The 19,400-nt window shown below is 44.0% G+C and overlaps 2 protein-coding genes across 3 annotated transcripts in view; both read left to right on the top strand.

The window, feature by feature from the left end:
- Nucleotides 1-1,334: 1,334 nt before the first annotated feature.
- The window catches only part of scube1 (signal peptide, CUB domain, EGF-like 1), a 114,431-nt gene continuing 96,365 nt past the window's right edge, over nt 1,335-19,400 (top strand). For both annotated transcript variants that reach the window (XM_084572988.1, XM_084572989.1), the window contains exons 1-2: nt 1,335-1,520; nt 4,639-4,761. In XM_084572988.1, coding sequence (XP_084429114.1) covers nt 1,433-1,520; nt 4,639-4,761 — 211 coding nt within the window. In that variant the 5' untranslated portion in view covers nt 1,335-1,432. The remainder of the gene's footprint in view (nt 1,521-4,638; nt 4,762-19,400) is intronic.
- mpped1 (metallophosphoesterase domain containing 1) overlaps nt 2,796-19,400 on the top strand; it is a gene marked incomplete at its 5' end in the record, with an annotated part of 203,890 nt that continues 187,285 nt past the window's right edge. The window contains one exon of the mRNA XM_084572992.1: nt 2,796-2,815. The remainder of the gene's footprint in view (nt 2,816-19,400) is intronic.

The raw sequence follows: 19,400 nt of genomic DNA, 5'->3' as shown, positions 1-19,400 counted from the left end.
ATAATCCATAGTCCTCATTGAACCTATAAAATCCCTACAGTGCATCAAAAATTCTTTGCAACCTTACCTACTTTATGCCAGATTTTGCATGTTTGGACAGAAGGGCACTGCACCACAGACTGTAAAAAAAAGTGGATGCCATGACAGCTTCTCAAAAGTGTGGAGCTGACAATGGTGGCTGACTGCATGCAGTATAGGGGATAAGACACACCCACCCCAATGTTAGTGGGCAGGACTTGGTACAAAGTAAAACACTAAAGTACATGTCAAATAAAATTTTAGTTTCTGTCATTTTATGTAGTTAATACATATAAGTGTCCTTTTCCATTCCATTCCGAGAAGTTTAATTTTAGTTGACAGTATAAAAACAGGATGTGGCATCCCAATGGCTGACACAACCTCTCCGTGAAGCAGTCCGCAGGAACGTGAGAGCTTTGCTGTTTTTTCTTATTATTATTATTTTTATTATTATTTTTGGTTAAACTTTAAGTAAAAATTTTATATGGTGAGATTGTAGTGAATTAACGTAATTGACTAGCTAGCTAAAACAACAGCACTTACGTCAGCATTCGGTAGTTATGGTTTACAAAGTGTGAGTCCATAATGGTGCTTGCTTTAAAAAAAAGAAAAGAAAAAGAAAGTGCAGCATATCATCCAACATTTCTTTGTAACTGGTGGAGCTAGAGCAGAGCACGGTTTAAACCAAAGCTAACTCTAGCGAGTCTAGCGGAAATGTGGGCAAGTCATTGATAACAGTATTACAGACTCTGGTTCCAAAATCGCAAGATGGTACCGCCGGTATCCCCGGGATACCAGCTTTGAGAGGAAATGGTAGGAAGTGGAGACCTGTCGTCCATATTTTTCTGCAGCCGTACATCTTTACCCGCGCCACTGATCCCGACCCTTGCAGAGTTGACTTGGGACCTCACGGGGGTCCCGACCCTCAGGTTGGAAAGCTCTACTTCAAACCCCATAATGATTTTTAAGATGTAAATTTGAGTTTTTATTCGTTTACTTCCATTTATTTTTTATTATGGTGTTTAGGGTTTGGGGAACCCTTTGTATACCTCATCATGACGCTGTGACTCAGTAACACTCGATCTCTGTCTCTCCCTCTTTCTGCGTCTCTCTCTCTCTCTCTCTCTCTCTCTCTCTCTCTCTCTCTCTCTTTCTCTCTTTTTTCTCGTACCGGCGCCAGCAAGCCAATCGGAGGGCTCGGATTGCCTCCCTCTCGCTCCAGCCGCCGTCCCCCCTCCCCTCCCCGCCGCTGCCAGTCCACCAAAAGCGGTCCTCCTCCTCCTCTCCTATCAGAGACACACATTCGCACACGCACACATACATATACACACACACACACACACATACACACACACTCTCGGTCCAGTCCAAACCCCCAGAAAAGCCCTGCTGAATCCTCACACCGTCTGTCAGCATGGGGAGCGCTTGTTTTTCCCGGGACGTTTGTTTGTTTATCCTCCTCATAAATACTTGCAGGGTGATGGGGAATGTCGGATCCGCAGGTAAGAGCTCCCCTTTTTCTCTCAGTCTTGCTTTATTGTGAACCATGCGGCTACATGGCACTTTTCGGGGTGGCTTCACTCTTACCGGTTTAAAGGAGGAAATTATGGAAACGTGAGTGAAAAACTCCAAGTAATATTCTGATGAGATCACAGGTGACTTAAAAAAAAATCTTAAGTACAATTAGGCCTCTTTAAACCTAGTATCATAATCAAGTTTCTATAATAAAATTAAATTTTACTCAGGGCTATATTACACATGGATCCCCGCTGATACAAAACTCCCGTTTGCGCACGATTTTCGCCACGACCGAAATTGCGCGCTGTCATGAAACACACTTCTCTGCATTTAATTTGGTCATTTAGTGAAGCGTACTTGATCTATCAGACGCCGGAGTCTTGGTAGAAACTCTGCTTTACATCATCAGCGTTTGTTTTTTTCCTCCCCTCCACGGCATTTGTGATGCGCAAATGGATTCCGTCTCCCAGACTTCAGTGGAACTTCTGTTTCCTGCGCGCAAAGGTCAGTTTCAATCGGAAACCGCAGCTTGATCTCCGGGTTAAGCGCTCATTTGCTCTGATTCGGAGTGAGAGGGCTGCCTGTTTTCATAATTCACTGTGGTGGAAACGGCGCAAATGATTTACCGAAGGTGGTTTTTAAGAAGCGGAGTCCGCTAGAGAGCATAGCGCCTCCGGATCCAGAGGTGGAGGAGGGTGCTTGTGTGTGCGTGTGTGTGTGTGACAGAGAGAGTGTGTGGGTTGAAGTGGGGTGGTGGAGGGCCGTCAAAATCCCAAGAGGAGCAGGGGCCCGATATCGACCCTGCAGCAGCATTGTTCAACCTCCAACCTCTGTGAGACGGTCACTGGTCAGTCACTACAGAGACAGCCAGCCAAAACCAAGAGGTTTATGCAGCACACCCTCTCACGACTATCACCAAAAATCTTGAACTTGTTGCTGCTTCCCTTCCCTGTCACCTTCGCACACTCTCAATAAAAGACTCCCTGACTTTTTACCCGGTAAAATATTTGTTGTAAATTCTGCTTTATCGTTTATTTATTGCCTGAGCCGGGCAGAGGGCCAGAAAGAGAGCAGGGGTCGGACCGCAGGCTGCCTCCAGCCGGGCTGTTAAACGTACACACAGGCTATTTATGCTGTGATGGAAGCAGAGGACCAGGCTGATGTAAAGGTCTGCTGAACCACACGTTTAAAGTAGGAACCAAAACATTTTAAGGTCCGTCTGTGGATCTATCACCCCATTCTTGTGTGTCTGTGTGTGTGTGTGTGTATGTGTATGTGTGTGTGTGTGTACACTGTGTAATGAGATGGCCTTCTGCCCTTGGATTTAGGCCCAGATGTGACCAGCTCCTCTATCAATAACCTGATCAATTGAAGAGCCGTTAAGCCCCCTGTTTTCTGCGTGCTGTCTGCAGCCGGCCCTTGACTTTAGAGCTCTCCCTCGCCGTCACGTTGTCATGCAAAAATGGTGTGTAATCTATTGGACACATTTGGCAAGGGCGTCCTGGGACTGGGTTGATTTAAAAGAGCAAAATTAGTCACATTAAAGCTGCATGAGGCAACTGACATGATTTCATTCATCTCATTTTAAAACTGCTGGAGGAGAAACGTGTTTATGGTGTTTCCAGTAAATGATTGGCTTGTGGCCCTTAAACACAAAGATGTTGTATCTGGCCTGTGAGAGGCATATGAAATAAACAGTAAAAGCAGCAGAGTCTGGGATATCCCGACTTATTGTTCCCAGTATGAGTGAAGTTCATAGGCTGTGTGGTGTGATGGCACCCACCGGAGTTGGTTTAAAGCCCTGAGTTGCGGCGAGTGCCATCTTTTGTGTTTGGAGACAGGACCGTTTGAAAAATGTATTGAGTTAACACTTCGAGACAGAAGTTAATGGTTTTTGGAACGGGAGTCAGGTGGAGTCGGAGTCAGGGGATCCAGCATTTATTGCTCTCTTTTTCACACAGACGTTTTTTTTCGGCTTTGCGATTACCTCTGCCGCCACCTGAACGGTGCAACAAAAGCATCCCATGTCATTCTGTCCCTGTATCTTTCGGCCAGAGTTGCACATAAAGGTTCAACAGTTGGGAGAGGCTAGGAAAGTGGCTATTGGTTTCTGAACAAGCCAAGAGTGATATTTTTTTTGTTCTATTTCATTTGACCATTTCTGTCCGAGTAATCTTCTTGTAACCTCTCAGACCTTGGGGTTCCTAGGTCAGTGTGTATGTGGAAGGGAGCCCAAACATACATCACTTTGTCCTACTGAAGCTCCAAAAGATGCTGAACATTGTAAATGTAGAAAGGATGGAGTGCAGAACTTCGTCGCTCTGGACTGTGGCCGTAGCCTACCCCAAAACCTGCCATGCACAGCCCCAGAAACCTAACTACGTGTCCCGGTTACGCAGAACGCAAGGGCTATGATTGGCCGGACAGGACAAGCACAGAAAGTTCTCCCTTGTTCAGCCTCCTACACACCATCTACTCAGATGTCTTCTCTATGTTCTGCACTGTGGGGATTGCAGTGAAAGTACCTGTCCACCCACATTCATTAACTTCAGCTCCAACATGGGGTATAGATGCTGGTACTGGCAAAGCCCCCTATGTCGAAGGCCCAGTTTAGACTGGTATAAACCTAGCTTTGGTGCCATCAGGTTGGCACTTAGTATTTCGTGATCTTTTCGTAAACAGCTGACAAACAATTCTTGCCAAGTGCCATGGATTACACACAAACTATAATCTGTAATCTATTAAAAAGACATTAAAGGTATAACAGAACAGATGCAGCTTTCTTTAGTCACTTCAGCTGGGAAACGTCTCCATCACAATCCTACCATTCTGACCTTTGCACTCAACCTTTCACAAAATCCTGATACCTCTGATGTCTCTGGTTCAGTGCCAATCCAATACCACTGCTTTCTTTTTTTTTTCCAGATTTAAAAAATAAACATCTGTCTATTATAGTTTTTTGTAAGAGGACCTGAGGCTAGATATCAGTACTGGTTCCAAATACTGATCTGGTCTGATCGTTAGTCATACATAACATCTTGAGTTTACCGGATCCTCAGGGACTCAAGACTAATTAGGTATTGATGTTTCATGTTTGTACAGATGCCGACGAGTGCGCGGAGGGTTCAGACGACTGCCACATTGATGCACTCTGCCAGAACACAGCCAAGTCCTACAACTGCATCTGCAAGCCGGGCTACAAGGGAGATGGCAAGCAGTGCGAGGGTGAGTCCTCTTCCCTGCTTCATCACACGTCTTTTGGTTTATCCAAGTACAGGTGACTGGATGGGTCTTTATGGTTTAAGATATGGTTATAAAAACAGGGCGATGCTGTGAGACCAACAGTGTGGCGGTTGATCAGTCTGTAAATTGAATGAGATTTAAATGGGATAGATGTTGAGATAAAAATGTAGCTGCAGTCCTGAGTATAGCCAAATGGGTTGTCTCACTGTGTCTCTCCAGGGAAACATTGATAATATTAGGTTGTATATATGGAATGCACCACAAACAGTGGAGTAACAGACGATAATTAGACCTTGAGTACAATATCTGCCATAAAGTGAGAGTGAGATAAAGCGAGAAAGTGATTGAGATTGGAAAGTTATGGATAATGGGCACTATCTGGTGCTGTTGTTCTGATAGTATCTGACAGACCATTAATCCTACCTCTCCCAGCTCACCATGCTGTAGGGAGAGATATCAGGTGTAAGTGCATGAGTCCATGAAGCGTTTTTCTCTGGCTGGGCCAGGCCCAGAACTTCTTCATTCATTCAAACAATCAAAAGTTCTATGTGCATAGGTTTTGTTTCCGTGTCAACAATATCATGACAACATAGCAAAATTGCCAATCAGTATTCACTGTCCGACTGATCCGCTCAGACATATGTGCTTTTCTGTCGTTGTTGTGGTAAGTTCAGTCTCATGCGTCAGCTTAGGGTAAACAGACACGGCAGGGGCGAGTTTCTCCTCCATTTTCTTGGTAACCAGGGAGACAAGTCCTGGCCAAATCATTTGTATGCCTGAAACGGAGTGACAGTGGCCCTCCGTTCAGACCTTGCGTTGACACCCGTCCTGGGCAATCGGACCAGTTTAAAGCACAGGTGTGATCACACTCAGGACGGACTGAGGACGCATTTGAGTGACATTTCTTTGGTAGTGCGAACACTCAATGAGTCCTGGGTAACATTAAAGTCCACCTACTCAACGGGGGTGCTCTTGCTTAAGCAGAGTTTTGCCTCATTCATTCAAGAAAATTAACTGATGGCGTGAAATGGACAAAGCATCCTAAGTACTGCCTGTTTATTATGATCTGAGCTTTGTGCAGGTCTCTAAAGTAACTATAACATGAGGGCAAAGCTACATTAGTAGCAGCTTAACACATGTGATTTCAGTGAGTGAGAAAAACATCGGAGTTTGTTCAAAAATAGGTATCATTTCCCCATATCATGATGCACACACAACAAACATATGCCTATGATTCTGATACAGCAGTAGAGACAGCAGCTGTTATAATATTCCACTGTGTTATTTCATTTGCATATGGAGCACTATACCGAGAACGGATCTCAAGTGCTGGCTGGGGACACATGTGGAGACGCATTTATATACAAGGTGTGAACACAGGTCCTTAAAGGTGGTCACTTGTGTTCGGATTGCCCAGGTCTGGGTTCGAAAGCATCTTAAGACAATTTGTCTTACACAATTGACTTTTTTGCTGACACATCTGGACACATGCGAACCAGACCACCTCTAAATGTGGTTAGTGATTGGATCTCTCAAATGTGGGTTCATTGCGCCCTGTGGATGTTCACACCTGTCTTTTACGTGGCCGGATGGCCCAGTTCGGATATTGATCAGGTCTTGATGCAAGGTCGGAAAGCTGAATGGAGTGTCACACTTTAGATAATATTAGGACAGCGGCGCGGGAAGTGAACTCTAGTCATAACTGAGACACACTGTGATGTCAAGCACAGTATGAGCTTCAGCCCATCGTAAACATGTTTAGGCTGATTCTGGATGATCTGGGCAAAAGGACCGGGCCTCTGATGTAACAGCAGGTTAGACAGCTGTTTCACAAACCCCCACTTGCACACACTCCACACCCTCCGTCCTCCCACAGGTTCTCCTAATTAATGGGGAGGAAGTGGACTAATCAAGGGTGTTAGGGTGAGATGGGGGCAGCACCTGGCTGTGCGCTCACACCTCCACTCACTTCTGCCTCAAAGCACACCACAGCTGGAGCCTGCCAACTGCACTGATATGCGTTCCCCTCTGAATCCTCGCTCTCTCTCACACTTTTATTTCACACACACGCAGTGTACTCCTCAGATTTCTTTTCCCCTTGTACTGCACGCTCCACTGCTTGTAACAGGCCAGATTGCCTTTATATTAATGATGTTACAGTGCAGTTTGCATTTCTGACATTTAAAGGAAAAGTCCTAAAAGCCAGGTTTTCATTTTTGTAGTTCTGGTTGTCAGTCCTCACCTAAAAGTCAAGGTTAGCTGTCAGTCTTGACTCTACTCCATGAAATGACCATCTTCAGTAGATCAGGTTTGAATTTTCATTTCTTATAAGCACCTTAAAAACACCAATTACCCAGAATACATCCCCCAGAGCACTTGGCTGAACTTGTTTTGTGGGCGTATACAATTATTATTGATTATATATTATTTTTTTTACTGCTTCCAGAATTTGTTAGATGTAGACTTAGACTTAGATAGACTTTATTAACCCACAAGGGAAATAAAAAAGGGAAAGGGAAATAAAAAATGGATAAAAATAAAATAAATGAAGTAAAAAATTAAATTAAATTAAATTAGCAAAAAAAAAAATACAAGATTTGAATATGTACAAATCAACAAGAAATAGAATTAATAGTAAATATATAAATACATAGGAAGTATGCATATGTAGGTGGATATAGTTGTTTCTGCCTTGATTTAAATTGTGCTTAAATCCAAGAATAACACTTCCCTTGTTTATTCGGCTGCATGTGCTCAAGCTCTCAAGATGTCTGTTAAACATGCTATCAGAATGGAAATGACCTGTGCATTTGTACAGTATAGCACACTACTGTACAAGACAATGTTTAAAATGGGACAGTATCACCAAAGCATCTTTCAAACCAGACAAAAATCTACTAACACCCTCTGTAATGTTATGTCTTCAGTGAGAAAGGGTACAATCAGGTTCATACCGGGGTCAGTCACCCTCCAGCTTTGATCTCAAGTGATGGAAGCTTGATAGTTGTACACGTCTTCAGTTGACTTTGTGTACAATAAAATGACTCTGATTGGTTGTAGGACTATCCAGTTGCATGTAGTATCTGTATCAGCTCAAACATGCCTTATAAATAAATCCAAATGCTGTGTTACCAGACTAAGAGCATGTTCACACCTTGCATTAAGATTTGATCTGGGAGATCCGATCATGTAAAAGACAGGTGCGAATACTCCCAGGCTGCCCTGAGATCGCATTTGAGAGATCCGATCTCTGACCACATTTGGAGGTGGTCTAGGTCGCACGTGTCCTCATTCCTTTGGTAGTGTGAACGCAATGCGTCCTGAGTCGCATTAAAGACCGCCTATACTCAGCAGGGGTGCTCCTGCGTCAACGCTCGTGTAGTTAAGTTACTACTGCGCCCCAGGTGATGTTGGGGTTTATTTGCATACAGAGCGTGAACCTGAGATCGGATCTGGAGACGCATTTGGAGTCGCATGTTTAATACCTGATCTGAACACACGTACCTAAAGCTGGTCATCTGCAATTGGATAGCCCAGATCGGATCTTAATGCAAGGTCTGAACAGGGCCTAAGACTCTTCAGTAAAAGTAAGACAAACTCGTCCACTGGCAATTGAAAAGGAGACAAAGGAGGATCCATTATTTTTAGCAGGTTTACCAGTGTTCAAAAAGCTAGCATACAGTGTACTCTATGTACTCATTTTGGTGTAAAAGGGTGGAAGTTACACAGCAGTAAACATACTGCACGTCAAACTGATTATACCACAGTAATTCATGCACGCTATCAAGTTGAAAATGTTTTTGTTCCTGTTCTCCTGAATTTGCTTTAATTCTAAAAATACAGCTGTTGGTTGGGATTGGGACAGTCTAAACTAAGGCTTCACCTTCTGTTTCAACCGTAGAGGAAGCCGGGTGAGCACAGTAAACCCTAGGAGCATGATTGAAGATTGTTATACAAGGCCCCATCTGTTAGTTACAATAGGTTTTCAGGATAAAAACAACTTCTGATGTTGATCTTCTTTCCAACCAGCAGTGTGCACTGGTATTTCACAATGATGCTATTTTTTTGGCCGAAGTGGCCCTTTGGATATGCACGATTATTGACTGCGAAAAATAAAGTCCCTCTACTCGTCTCGCCATGTTCAGTGTGATTTATTACACTGTGCGCACAGACAGTCTGAATGAGGTGTCCTGACTCACCGTAGTCCTCTAAGCAGAGTGAGGGTTTGGGCTTTTCGGGAATATTATCGTCTTTCCCTAAAGTTGCTGTCTGAACAGGCCTGTCCTGCCAGCCGCTTTTTATTACCTCAACTCACTCTGCTATGAATTTAAATCAGCGTGTGTGTGTTTGTGGAAGATGCACAGTCATGATATCAGCTTTAATACAGTTCTACATCCAGCATTAGGTCAGCTCAACATGCTTCACAACACACTCTCCTCCCTTTGCCTTGTGACTGGATGGTCGGAGCTCCGTCGAACTCTCCCCGCTGCGATGAGGTAACAGCTCATGACAGGGACACCAAATGAAGACAGATGGTGGATGGGAGTTGACCCCTGACCCCGGTGATTAGATATAGGCGCTGTAATTGGCCGGTTGTGTTTTCCATCAACAGGCATTACTGGCCACTTTGCCGGCCAGCGCCATTAGCCGCTTTGCTATTCCTGGAAGCACCTGGAAGCAGCAGAGCCTCTGCGCTCGCTCTCTGCATCCCTCAGGTCCTCCCTGCTTCTTTATCATCAGCATCACTCCATATCAGCAAACAATCCTTCAACAGTCTAGTACAACATGCAGTAGATCATGAGACACACAGCTGAGGTTTTGTCACTGACTTATTATTCCCCAGTTTTCAGAAGTGTGTTGACCAAGACATTTATGATCTGTCCACACTGTTATCTTTCATTTGTCAGCTTATCAGAGTTTTCCGGGTCCAGAGAGCTAGTATTTATTCAAAGACCTCCAGATGCACTCATGTACTCCAGATGCATCCTCTAATAGCGGTTGTGTGTTTTTTTCTAAATGAATGAGGCAAAACTCTGCTGACGCAGGAGCACCCCTGCTGAGTACAGGCAGTCTTTAATGCGAGCTAGGACACATTCACACTACCAATGGAACCAGACCACCTCCATATATTGTGTATCTCAAATGCGATCTCAAAGCGACCTGATTGGATGGCCCAGATTGGATCTTGATGCAAGGTAAATGGTAACTGGTCTTGTTTTTATACAGCGTTTTTCTACCTATTGGTACTCAAAGCACTTTACAGTCACAGACACATCTACCCATTCGCTTACACAAGCACACACACATTCACACACCAGTGCCACGCACTGGGAGCAACTGGGGGTTCAGCGTCTTGCTCATGGACACTTCGGCATGTGGCACATTCTGGTGATCGAACCGCTAACCCTCTGGTTTGTGGACAACCCGCTCTACCTACTGAGGTCTGGACAGGCCCTTAACCATTACACAAATAGAGTCACCATGTCACAGTTCAGTTATCTGCTGAGTGGCATGAAATATTTCACAGCGACACAAAAGATTCAAACACAGAAGTTTTATCCGGAGTGAGCACAGGCAAAGCAACAAACCAACTGCTTTTGACATCCTCTTTATCTTCTTGGAAACAGTGTCGTCATTAAAACATGTAGCGACCGGCGTTCTGAGCAAGTCCGCTTCACTTCTGGGAAGTGACACCACAGCAAAGAGACCCGAAAGCAACCACGCAAAGCAATTTTGTTTTTCACACTCAAAACAAATGTTAAATGCATTAGCTCAGGCCCAGATTGTAGACTGAAACCATCTGTGTGATGAAAAGTTCAATTAGATATTGGGATTTGGTTCATTTGGAATCAGCGTCCATGTGAGGCAAACGGCATGGGATGGAAGCTCCACTGACCAATGGAAAGAACCTGTTGTGTCAGTCTCCGTGCTACTTTTCCACACTACAAATGATCACCCTGCCAGGAGCCTGGCTACCTGGGAGCTCAGCACGATCACATCCCAGCCACAGCAAAGATTATCCCCCAGACCGGAGACCATGGGTGTTTCCTTTCTTATCTCTTAGCTTCTGAGCTCTCCTCCCATCAGTAGTCACAGGAGTCCTTTTCTCAAGTGAATGCGCTTCTCTGAAGCTGCTCACCACTGAAATCAGATCTGGTGATCATGAACGCTGCCCTCTCTGTAGACTTTTCCACAAGCTGATACTGCCGGCTTGTTATGGAAAAATGTGAACTTTTATCCCTGTGCTGTCAAATGAAGAGTATGTGGGAGGAGCTGTGTATCACTCAAGCCTGCTTTGCTACACATGTGCATGTGTGTGTGTGTGTCCGGAACACCGCCAGAGTTGTCTCCTTGTTTATAGAGAGATCAAGCGAAACTGAAAGCCGCTGTCAATAGTGGAGTATTGTGCACTTGTTTACTGTGCTGAGAGTTAAAAATTCAAAAGATTTTGATAAGATGAATCTCTGGAAATCAAAGAGACTTTGCTGTGTTTTCGGAGTTCAGGGCAGACGGAGCTTTGGGAGATTAGCAATGGCATTCCTGCTGCAGAAAAAAAAAAAAAAACATCTTATCAACAATATGAAATGTCAAGTCTTTAAATCTCAAACTGTCTGTGTGAAATGCAGGTTATTTTTCCTTATTTCAATGGCATGTGTGCTTGAAAGAACAGAAGGTAATGGGATTCCTGTTTAAATGTCAAATAGCCTCAAAATAATTCATATTGTAATTATTCCTGGTGCAAAAGGGTGAGACTCAGGCCCCGCACAGACTTTACATAAACATCCGACTGGGAAATCCAGTTGCAGGTGGCCACGTGTTCACACCTGGCATTAAAATGCATCCCCACATGCGCCCCCCCATACAGAACTTGAGATCAGTTCCGCACTCTGTGTGCAAGTAAACACCGACATCATCATTTAGAGAGCATACAGTATTGTATACAGCTGCTATGTCTAATGAATCACTACTGCTGTATCAGAACCATGAACAGTCGTTTTTTGTCTTGGGGTCATGAGATTTATACATTGGAACAAACTGTAAAGAGTTATTTTAGAGACATTTTTTTCTGAATAAATGAGGCAAAACTCATTCTCTCACGCAAGAACACTGCTGAGTTGTGTGAACCCAGGATGCATTGTGTGTTCACACTACCAAAGGAATGTGGTCAAATGCGTATGGTCTGGGATCAGATCACTCAAATGCATCCTCAATGCGTCCTGGGTGTGTTCACACCTGCGCTTTAAGCTTGCCACTTGTGATTGGATGGCCCGGGACGGATGTTAATTTAAGGTGTGAACGGGGGCCTCAGTTATAGGTTCAGGGGGCTTTTAACAAGCACATTTCTTTCATTGTGTTCTTGTCCAAGAATTGAGTGATCTGGCTGGTTGCCACAGAGCTGTCAGTGGCCTGCAAAAGCCCCCTGTGTTTACTCAGCAATTGTCACCTACAGGCTAATTGATTGGTCTTCATCACGGCTGCCCGTAGCTCTGAAGGGAAGGGTTTTCTCTCTCTCATTATGTGTTTTAACACAAAAGGCTTAGCCATCCCTACTCTCACGAACACATCTTTGTGATTGTGTCGGTCGGCTCAAGATTTTATCTGTATGCCAAAGCAGCCAATTAAGTATGAAGAAGGTAAAAGAGAATGTCGCATTCAATACTGTTAATGTATCATATTAGTCAGCTCTTATACAATTTCCTATTCAGGACCTTTATTCTATATACTGACCAGACATAACATTATGACCACCTGCCTAATATTGTGTAGGTGCCTCCAATGTGACTCATCAGAGAATGGAAATAGGTCTTCTGAGGGTGTCCTGTCTGGCAACAAAATGTTGTTAGTTGGGACTTTTGGGTCCTATGGGTTGAGGGGAGGGCCTCTTTGGATCATCCCACAGATACTTGACCAGTTTGGGATCTAGTGAATTTGGAGGCCAGGTCAACACCTTGTGCTGTTCTTCATGTTTTTTTAGTTGTTCCTAAAGCGTTTTTGTGTGTGTGCTTGTGTCAGGCTGCATCCTGCTGGGGATGGCTGCTGCCATCAAGGAGTGTCATTGCTATGGGCTGGTCTAAGTAACATCCACATGAATGCCAGGTCCAAAAGTTTCCCAGCAGAAGATTGTATTGCACACACAACCTGAACCTACCGGAGAGAAGGCAACGTGTCTGGGGGAGCCCGTTCACGTGACTGCTGGAAGGAGTTCCAGGTTATACATATAGTTTACGTTGCATCCATAAAGCCGTTTTATAAGGGGCTTTTATGATTTTATATGACAGAACAGGTTAAGGGGTGGTGTGCCCTTAAGGCATGCCGACAGGGGAGTTTGTTGGATATTAAAGGGTTATGTGAGGGCAAAAACAGAAAGAAGCGCTCTTCTTCTATCATATCATAAATGGGGTTGTTTACCGCTTTGCTGCAGCTTTGCTCACGAGATAGGATGCGCCACACCATCTAATGTTTCACCTTGTAGAAACCAGTTAGAGCCGGTCTCGGCTACACATGGAAAACCACTGATACATGAAAGGCAGTGCTCCTCCTGTTGTCTTCGGGCGGAGCCCAGATAGAACAAAACTTCTGTGTATGCTTCGTCCGGGGCTTCTCCTTTTCTACCCATAAGGTGGTTAAGCTGAAGTCTGAGCGCTGGCTCTGAACCTATTCTCTGCGTGCTAAATAAACTGTCAGTTGGAGAGAAGTTGGCGAGTGGTCTATTCATAGTTGGACTAACCTTTCCAATAGGTATAAAGATCCTGAGCTGAAGGAGAGGAAAAGTTCATCCTTCGACAAAATGGTCGATGTTATTTACTTCTCCTGCTAGTGGTTTTAATGTTGTGACAGATCAGTGTATATAGCACATGGATGACCAACAGCAAATTAGGCAGGATTGGTCAAAATGTTTTGACTCACTGGTGAACAAATCAGTGCTCCGCAGCCATGAATGCCGTGTTGACCTTTGTGTTCGAGTTTCACAACAGGTTTGAACGCTGAGTAGTTTAGATTTTAGCCAACAAAGTTTGTCCAATGTTATTTAGTCACTAGGCAGTGGGCTAGTGGTTAGGGAAGCAGTTTTAGGACCGTGAGATTTCATCCCCTCTATGTCCATGGCTGAGGTGCCTTGAGCAAGCACCTTGTAAACAAAAAACAAAAACCCAAACTGCTCCCAAGGTGCCTTGCACGACTCTCCACTGCCCTAAGTGCGCTCACATGGATTCATATTTGCTTGGCAAATAAAGCTGATTTGATTAGATTAGATTTTATTTTTTATTTGAATGTCACATATCCCTTTCCCTGCCTAACTTTTCATGTGCTTTTGTTTGCATTGATTTGAAAGTATGACCTTCCGAGGGTTGAGGCTCAATTCTTCCCGCTGCTCTTCCCTCACTGCGCACCGCAGTGACGAACACCTGACCTGCTTTACAGAGGCAGAGAGAGAGAGGCAGGGAGAGAGAAAGGGCATCTCATGGGAAGAATGGATGGCAAGGGAGACGGCGCAGGTGGGAGGGCGAGAGGGAGAAGCGGCAGACAATTACTAGGCCATTGTCTGCCTGGCGTCTGAACCTCCGTCATCAGTCAGCCGCTCTCCTCACTGGCTACCTACAGACACAGAAGCATAACTCAGTTCACACTCACAGAAATGCATCCCACCCAGCACAGATTCCTTCCGTGCACCTCCCTCCCTCCCTCCCTCTCCTGCCTCTCTGTCTGCTTCTACAATGCTCACACTCAGTGGAGCAGGTCAGAGTCTCGGGTTTATATATATAGATACAGTTACCTCATGGCAGCATCTCCAACATGGTTTGCTTGTTTTTGGCGGATAGGGACTGGTAGTGCTCGCTGGAAAAGCTCCTACTCTCTGCAGCTTGGTGCTGACTTCCACGCGTCCATACTGGAGACGTGTTAGGTGTTTTGGGGTATGAGCAGAGATTTTCATAAAACATGTTTCTCCAAGACACACACACTAAATGTTAGAGATTCAAACCCATGTGAAAAAAAGCCATCAAAATGAGTGGCTTCGCCTTGATAACCAGGCAGCTGCTTTGCGGCTTGTTCTTAAATCGCAGCCGGCCACACTCTCAGCCACAGTAATGGAATGTGACATGCTCTGGTTTAAAAAAAATAAAAATATTTAGATTGTTTCTGGTCTGGTTCTGTCATCCAGCCTTATGAATAAGCACACATGGTTGTTATTTGGACATGATTGAGTGGAAATGATTGCTGAAGCCTGTTAACTCCTTTTATCTGCGCTCAGAGATTCATTAAAGACTCCTGTTTTTTCTGCGCCTTTGTTAATATGTTTTAATGTGGCTGTCAGTCAGACGTCAACCACAGTCATCCGCCGTGTAATGTAGTCACTTGATCGAGTGCAGATGTTTGGGTGGCCGCACTTTATGTGGATGCTTGCCGGGCCTTTACTGTAATTCATCCGTGACTCTCTGATTTTTTTTTTTTTCTCACAAGTGGGAAGCATAACTTTAAAACTAGTTGACATACCTGCAACCTTAAACCAGAGGCGGTTCAGGCAGGCCTGCGGCCCTTCCTGTCTGTGTCACATGGGTTCACCGCTGCCTCTGGTTCTGAGTCTTGAGTCATTCATTTACAGAAGTAAACATATTTTCACAAGTGTTTTGCCCGATAGTTGCCAAATTATTTTCATATGTCATGAATGTCCAAAAACAACACAGCCACACGAAATGTGCTTCTGTTTTTTCCTAAACAATTTCCACATTAACATTATTCATGTATCTTATTTAAAACCAGTCTGATCTTGTTACTAGACTAGTGGTAACCAAACAATGTTAATTTTGAACGTTCATTTCATAATGTATGATAGAATTTTTTTTTTGTAATATTATAATTTGTCTGAAGTGATATTCCCAACTGACTAAAGCATGGTTTATGCCTATGTGGGACATAGACGCTGTAACCTACGTACGTAGCCTATGCCAGTGCGAGCCATTTATACTTGTGCGCTTGTCAGTCTGGCTAGCTCTGTAAAAACACCACCCAAACACTAGTCGGCGCTGTGTCTTTTTTGCCAGTCGGGTTAATTCTTGTTTCTACTTCCTGCTTCATTTTCAACAATGGCGACTGAAACTTTTGCAGAAATTTCACCGAACTTTCGTCAAAACTCCACTGAAAACAGTCAATTCAAAAATTGCGGAGATGGGAAAGTAGACAGAAATACTAAAGGTGCACGTCTGGCTACGTCGTTAGAGTCTGTGTTGGGTCTGGGCTGTCGCTGTAGCTACGGAGGCAAGCTAATGCAGAAGCATAAACCGCACATCAACCTTAAGTTACTTAGTCGTTAACCGTTCACCAACAGCTACCAATCACTGGTGTTCTATGAACCTACGGTAATGGTTAAGAGTCTTGAATTCATATAGTGCTTTTCTATCTATTGGTACTCAAAGCGCTTTACAGTCACAATGATACATCTACCCATTTGTTCACATAAGCACACACAAATATACACGCCAGCGCCAAGCACTGGGAGCAACTCAGGGTTGAGTGTCTTGCTCAGGATCACCTCAGCATGTGGCATGTACTGGGAATCAAACCACTAACCCCCTGGTGGACAAACCTATTAACTGAGCCTCAGCTGACCTGGGATGGCCAAAGTTACCATAATACATGACGTCTTATGTCATATGCTGCCTTTATATGGAGTTGCGCGTATCTACCCTGTTCATAAGAAAAGCAAACATGAAGGCCCTCTCTCATTCATAACCTTGTAAGTGGAAAATTTTATGGTCTGAGTTAACGAGTTGTGTTTACAGACTGATGCTTCCACTTGAACACCAAGCATGTACTAAACTTCCCACATCGTATTTGTAATCTCACGATTGCCCAACTTGGGCAATGAACCACATAGCTGGTTTTCACAGAAGGCATTTTGACTTGTTACAGCCACAGAAACAGGATCATGTTCAAATCCTGTTTTCCGTGATAATGACAAGTGTCCATATGAACACCTCTTGTGGTATTCACTACCTTGTAACTGGAATTTTTTGATAAGGTGAGAGTTTGCTGACATTTTCGGAAACGGTGGAAGTGGATGGTGAAGTCTTATTGTATATTTTAACTCAATTACACTGATCAGACATAACATTATGACCACCTTCCTAATATTGTGTAGGTCTCCCTTGTGCCTCCAAAACAGTTGTGACACATCAGAGAATGGACATGGGCCTTCTGAGGGTGTCCTGTGGTGTCTGGCAACAGAATGTTGTTAATGGGGGCCTTTGGGTCCTATGGGTTGAGGGGAGGGGCCTTTGTAGATCATCCCACAGGTCCAGTCCATTATTCCAGTCCAGTCCATTTTAGGATTCATTTTAAAATGTTATTACTAGTTTTACTTAATGGCCGCGATCAACAGACCAGCTGCTACCGGACCTCCCTAGATCCAGGCTCAGAAACAGGGGCGATAGAGCCCCCAAACTCCGGAACAGCCTATCCTTTCACCTCAAAGCTGCCCAGAGTTTGGAGCATTTTAAATCTATGTTGAAAACCCACTTTTTCTCGCTGGCCTTCAGTGCAAGTTGAGCAGAATATCTTGGAATTTAATATGCAAACGCAGTTTTTTTGACTGTTTTACTTTTGTTTTATTTCATGTGTTATTGCCTATTTTAGCTCATAATTATTTATTTTATGTTAATGGGGATTGTTGATTTATTTATATTTGTCCTGCTTGTACAGCACTTTGGCTCAACTGAGGCTGTTTTTAAATGTGACTTGACTTGAATATTAACATCTTCCATAGCTCTAGTTTGATCTCCATCCACTCCTGAGACCAGTGTCTTAGGCGCTGAATGCAGCTTGTTGCTGTAATAGCTGTATGCTACCATACGGTGGGGTCAATCAGTTTCTTCTTGTTGAAAGGACTGGAAGAAGGTTTGATTGAGATTGTGAGACTGAATTATAGACTTAAAATTCCGTAAAACCAGAACTATGAGCAATCAGAGGCTAAAGACCTTGGTAAAGCCGTAATGCTAGATAATAATTCTGTTTTTATGAGTTGGCAATGCCATTTTAGAGAAGTTGTAAAGGACCAGTGCGGGGACTTTGCACATTTTATGGTGCAAATTTAAATCATGTATATTTGTTCATCATCCCGGCACCCTTCCCCATACAGCACCGCTCTGCTTTATACTTGTTTACTGTTGTTCTTATCCAGGGTCATTAGGATAATGCTTCCCTCATCAAAGTGCAGCTGCTAGTACTACTTACTGGAAATGAATCTGGTGTCGTTTTAAAGTGCATAAGAAATATGTGCGGGCGACAATTTGGGTGCAAAGAGACACACAGTGCACCAAGTAACCATGTTGGGAAAAACAGCATTAAGTTAGGCTTCCCTTGAATTTAGTCTCCACCTCATGTATCAGGAAATACAGTAAATTATATAACCATCATATTGCAATTGCAGTGCCCATTCCGTATTTAGTACACTGCATCACTATTTTAAGGAAGAAAACAGCATTATTAGTCCTTTAACAGGGCATAACATATTGGATTTAGCTCAAGTAAACCTGCAGTCACCCTGCACTAAGTGAAAGTGATATCTCCTGCTCTTCCTTTTTCATTTACTCCTTTCAGTATGTCTGTGCAGCTGGGGGTGGGGGTGGGGGTGGGTGGGGGGTGGAGGTCCATCAGTGAAGGCGCCTAATTCACTTGATGAGACGCCCAGCGTAAACACTTCTCTGTCAATTAGAAAATGCTCACATGCGAGCGGAAGCAGCAGCCGGTTCGAAGCTGTCGGGGCACCGCTGTCAGATGTCAACAACAGCTCAGGGGCAGGAAGTAGCACCGTTTGGGGCCAAGTGGACCCAATGAAGCGCCTCGCTCCTCCTCCTCCCACTGACCTCTCCCACCTCCCTCTATCCCCCTCTGTCACAGACACACACGGATGCACGCTCTTTGCCATTCAACATTAGTCGCTTGTCCTCCTTTATTTTCACATGAGAAGCAGAAACTTGATTTGAACTGTGTGGACTGTATGTCCTTGCGCTCAAAAGGATCTTGGAAAGTGTGTATGGCCCGTAATCTTAGAGTTTATACTTTCAGACCAACCATATATCCAAATCAATTTTATTAGAGCATTAACAGCCAACAGTATATACAGGGAATGGACATAGTACATACATACTGTTCACATTATTTAAGCTATATACAGATCAAATAATATGTTGGACTAGAGGTGAGTTGTAGTGGTCAGAGAAGTAGCTTGGGGCTGAAGGGTCAGAGGTTTGCATCCCTCCACGTCCGTAGCTTAGAGTGTACACACTACTCTGTGAACCATAGACTGTATATAAATATGGACAATGCGTCCCCACTTCCTTGCATTTGCCAAACTGATGCTATTCTCTGGTCCGAGAGTGGAGGAGGAGGATTATACGCTGCACTTATTTATTTATTTATTTTGTTTTACAACTCTCCCGGTCCTACAGGACCACTTCACTTCATGGCAACTGGTAGTCACCGTGACATCACATCCTGTTTCTATAGCGTCAAATAAGTAATTAAAATAAAACATTTGAGAATGCATCAGGGTTATATTAACTACTTAAAATGACAGAAAACATCCTCGTGTATTTTAGTGTTTTAATTCGGCCCAAGTCCCATCC

Source organism: Chelon labrosus, assembly GCF_963514085.1.
Source record: "Chelon labrosus genome assembly, chromosome: 23".
NCBI lineage: Eukaryota > Metazoa > Chordata > Actinopteri > Mugiliformes > Mugilidae > Chelon > Chelon labrosus.
The sequence above is the reverse complement of the archived record's forward strand: the minus strand, read 5'-3'. Positions and strand labels throughout refer to the sequence as shown.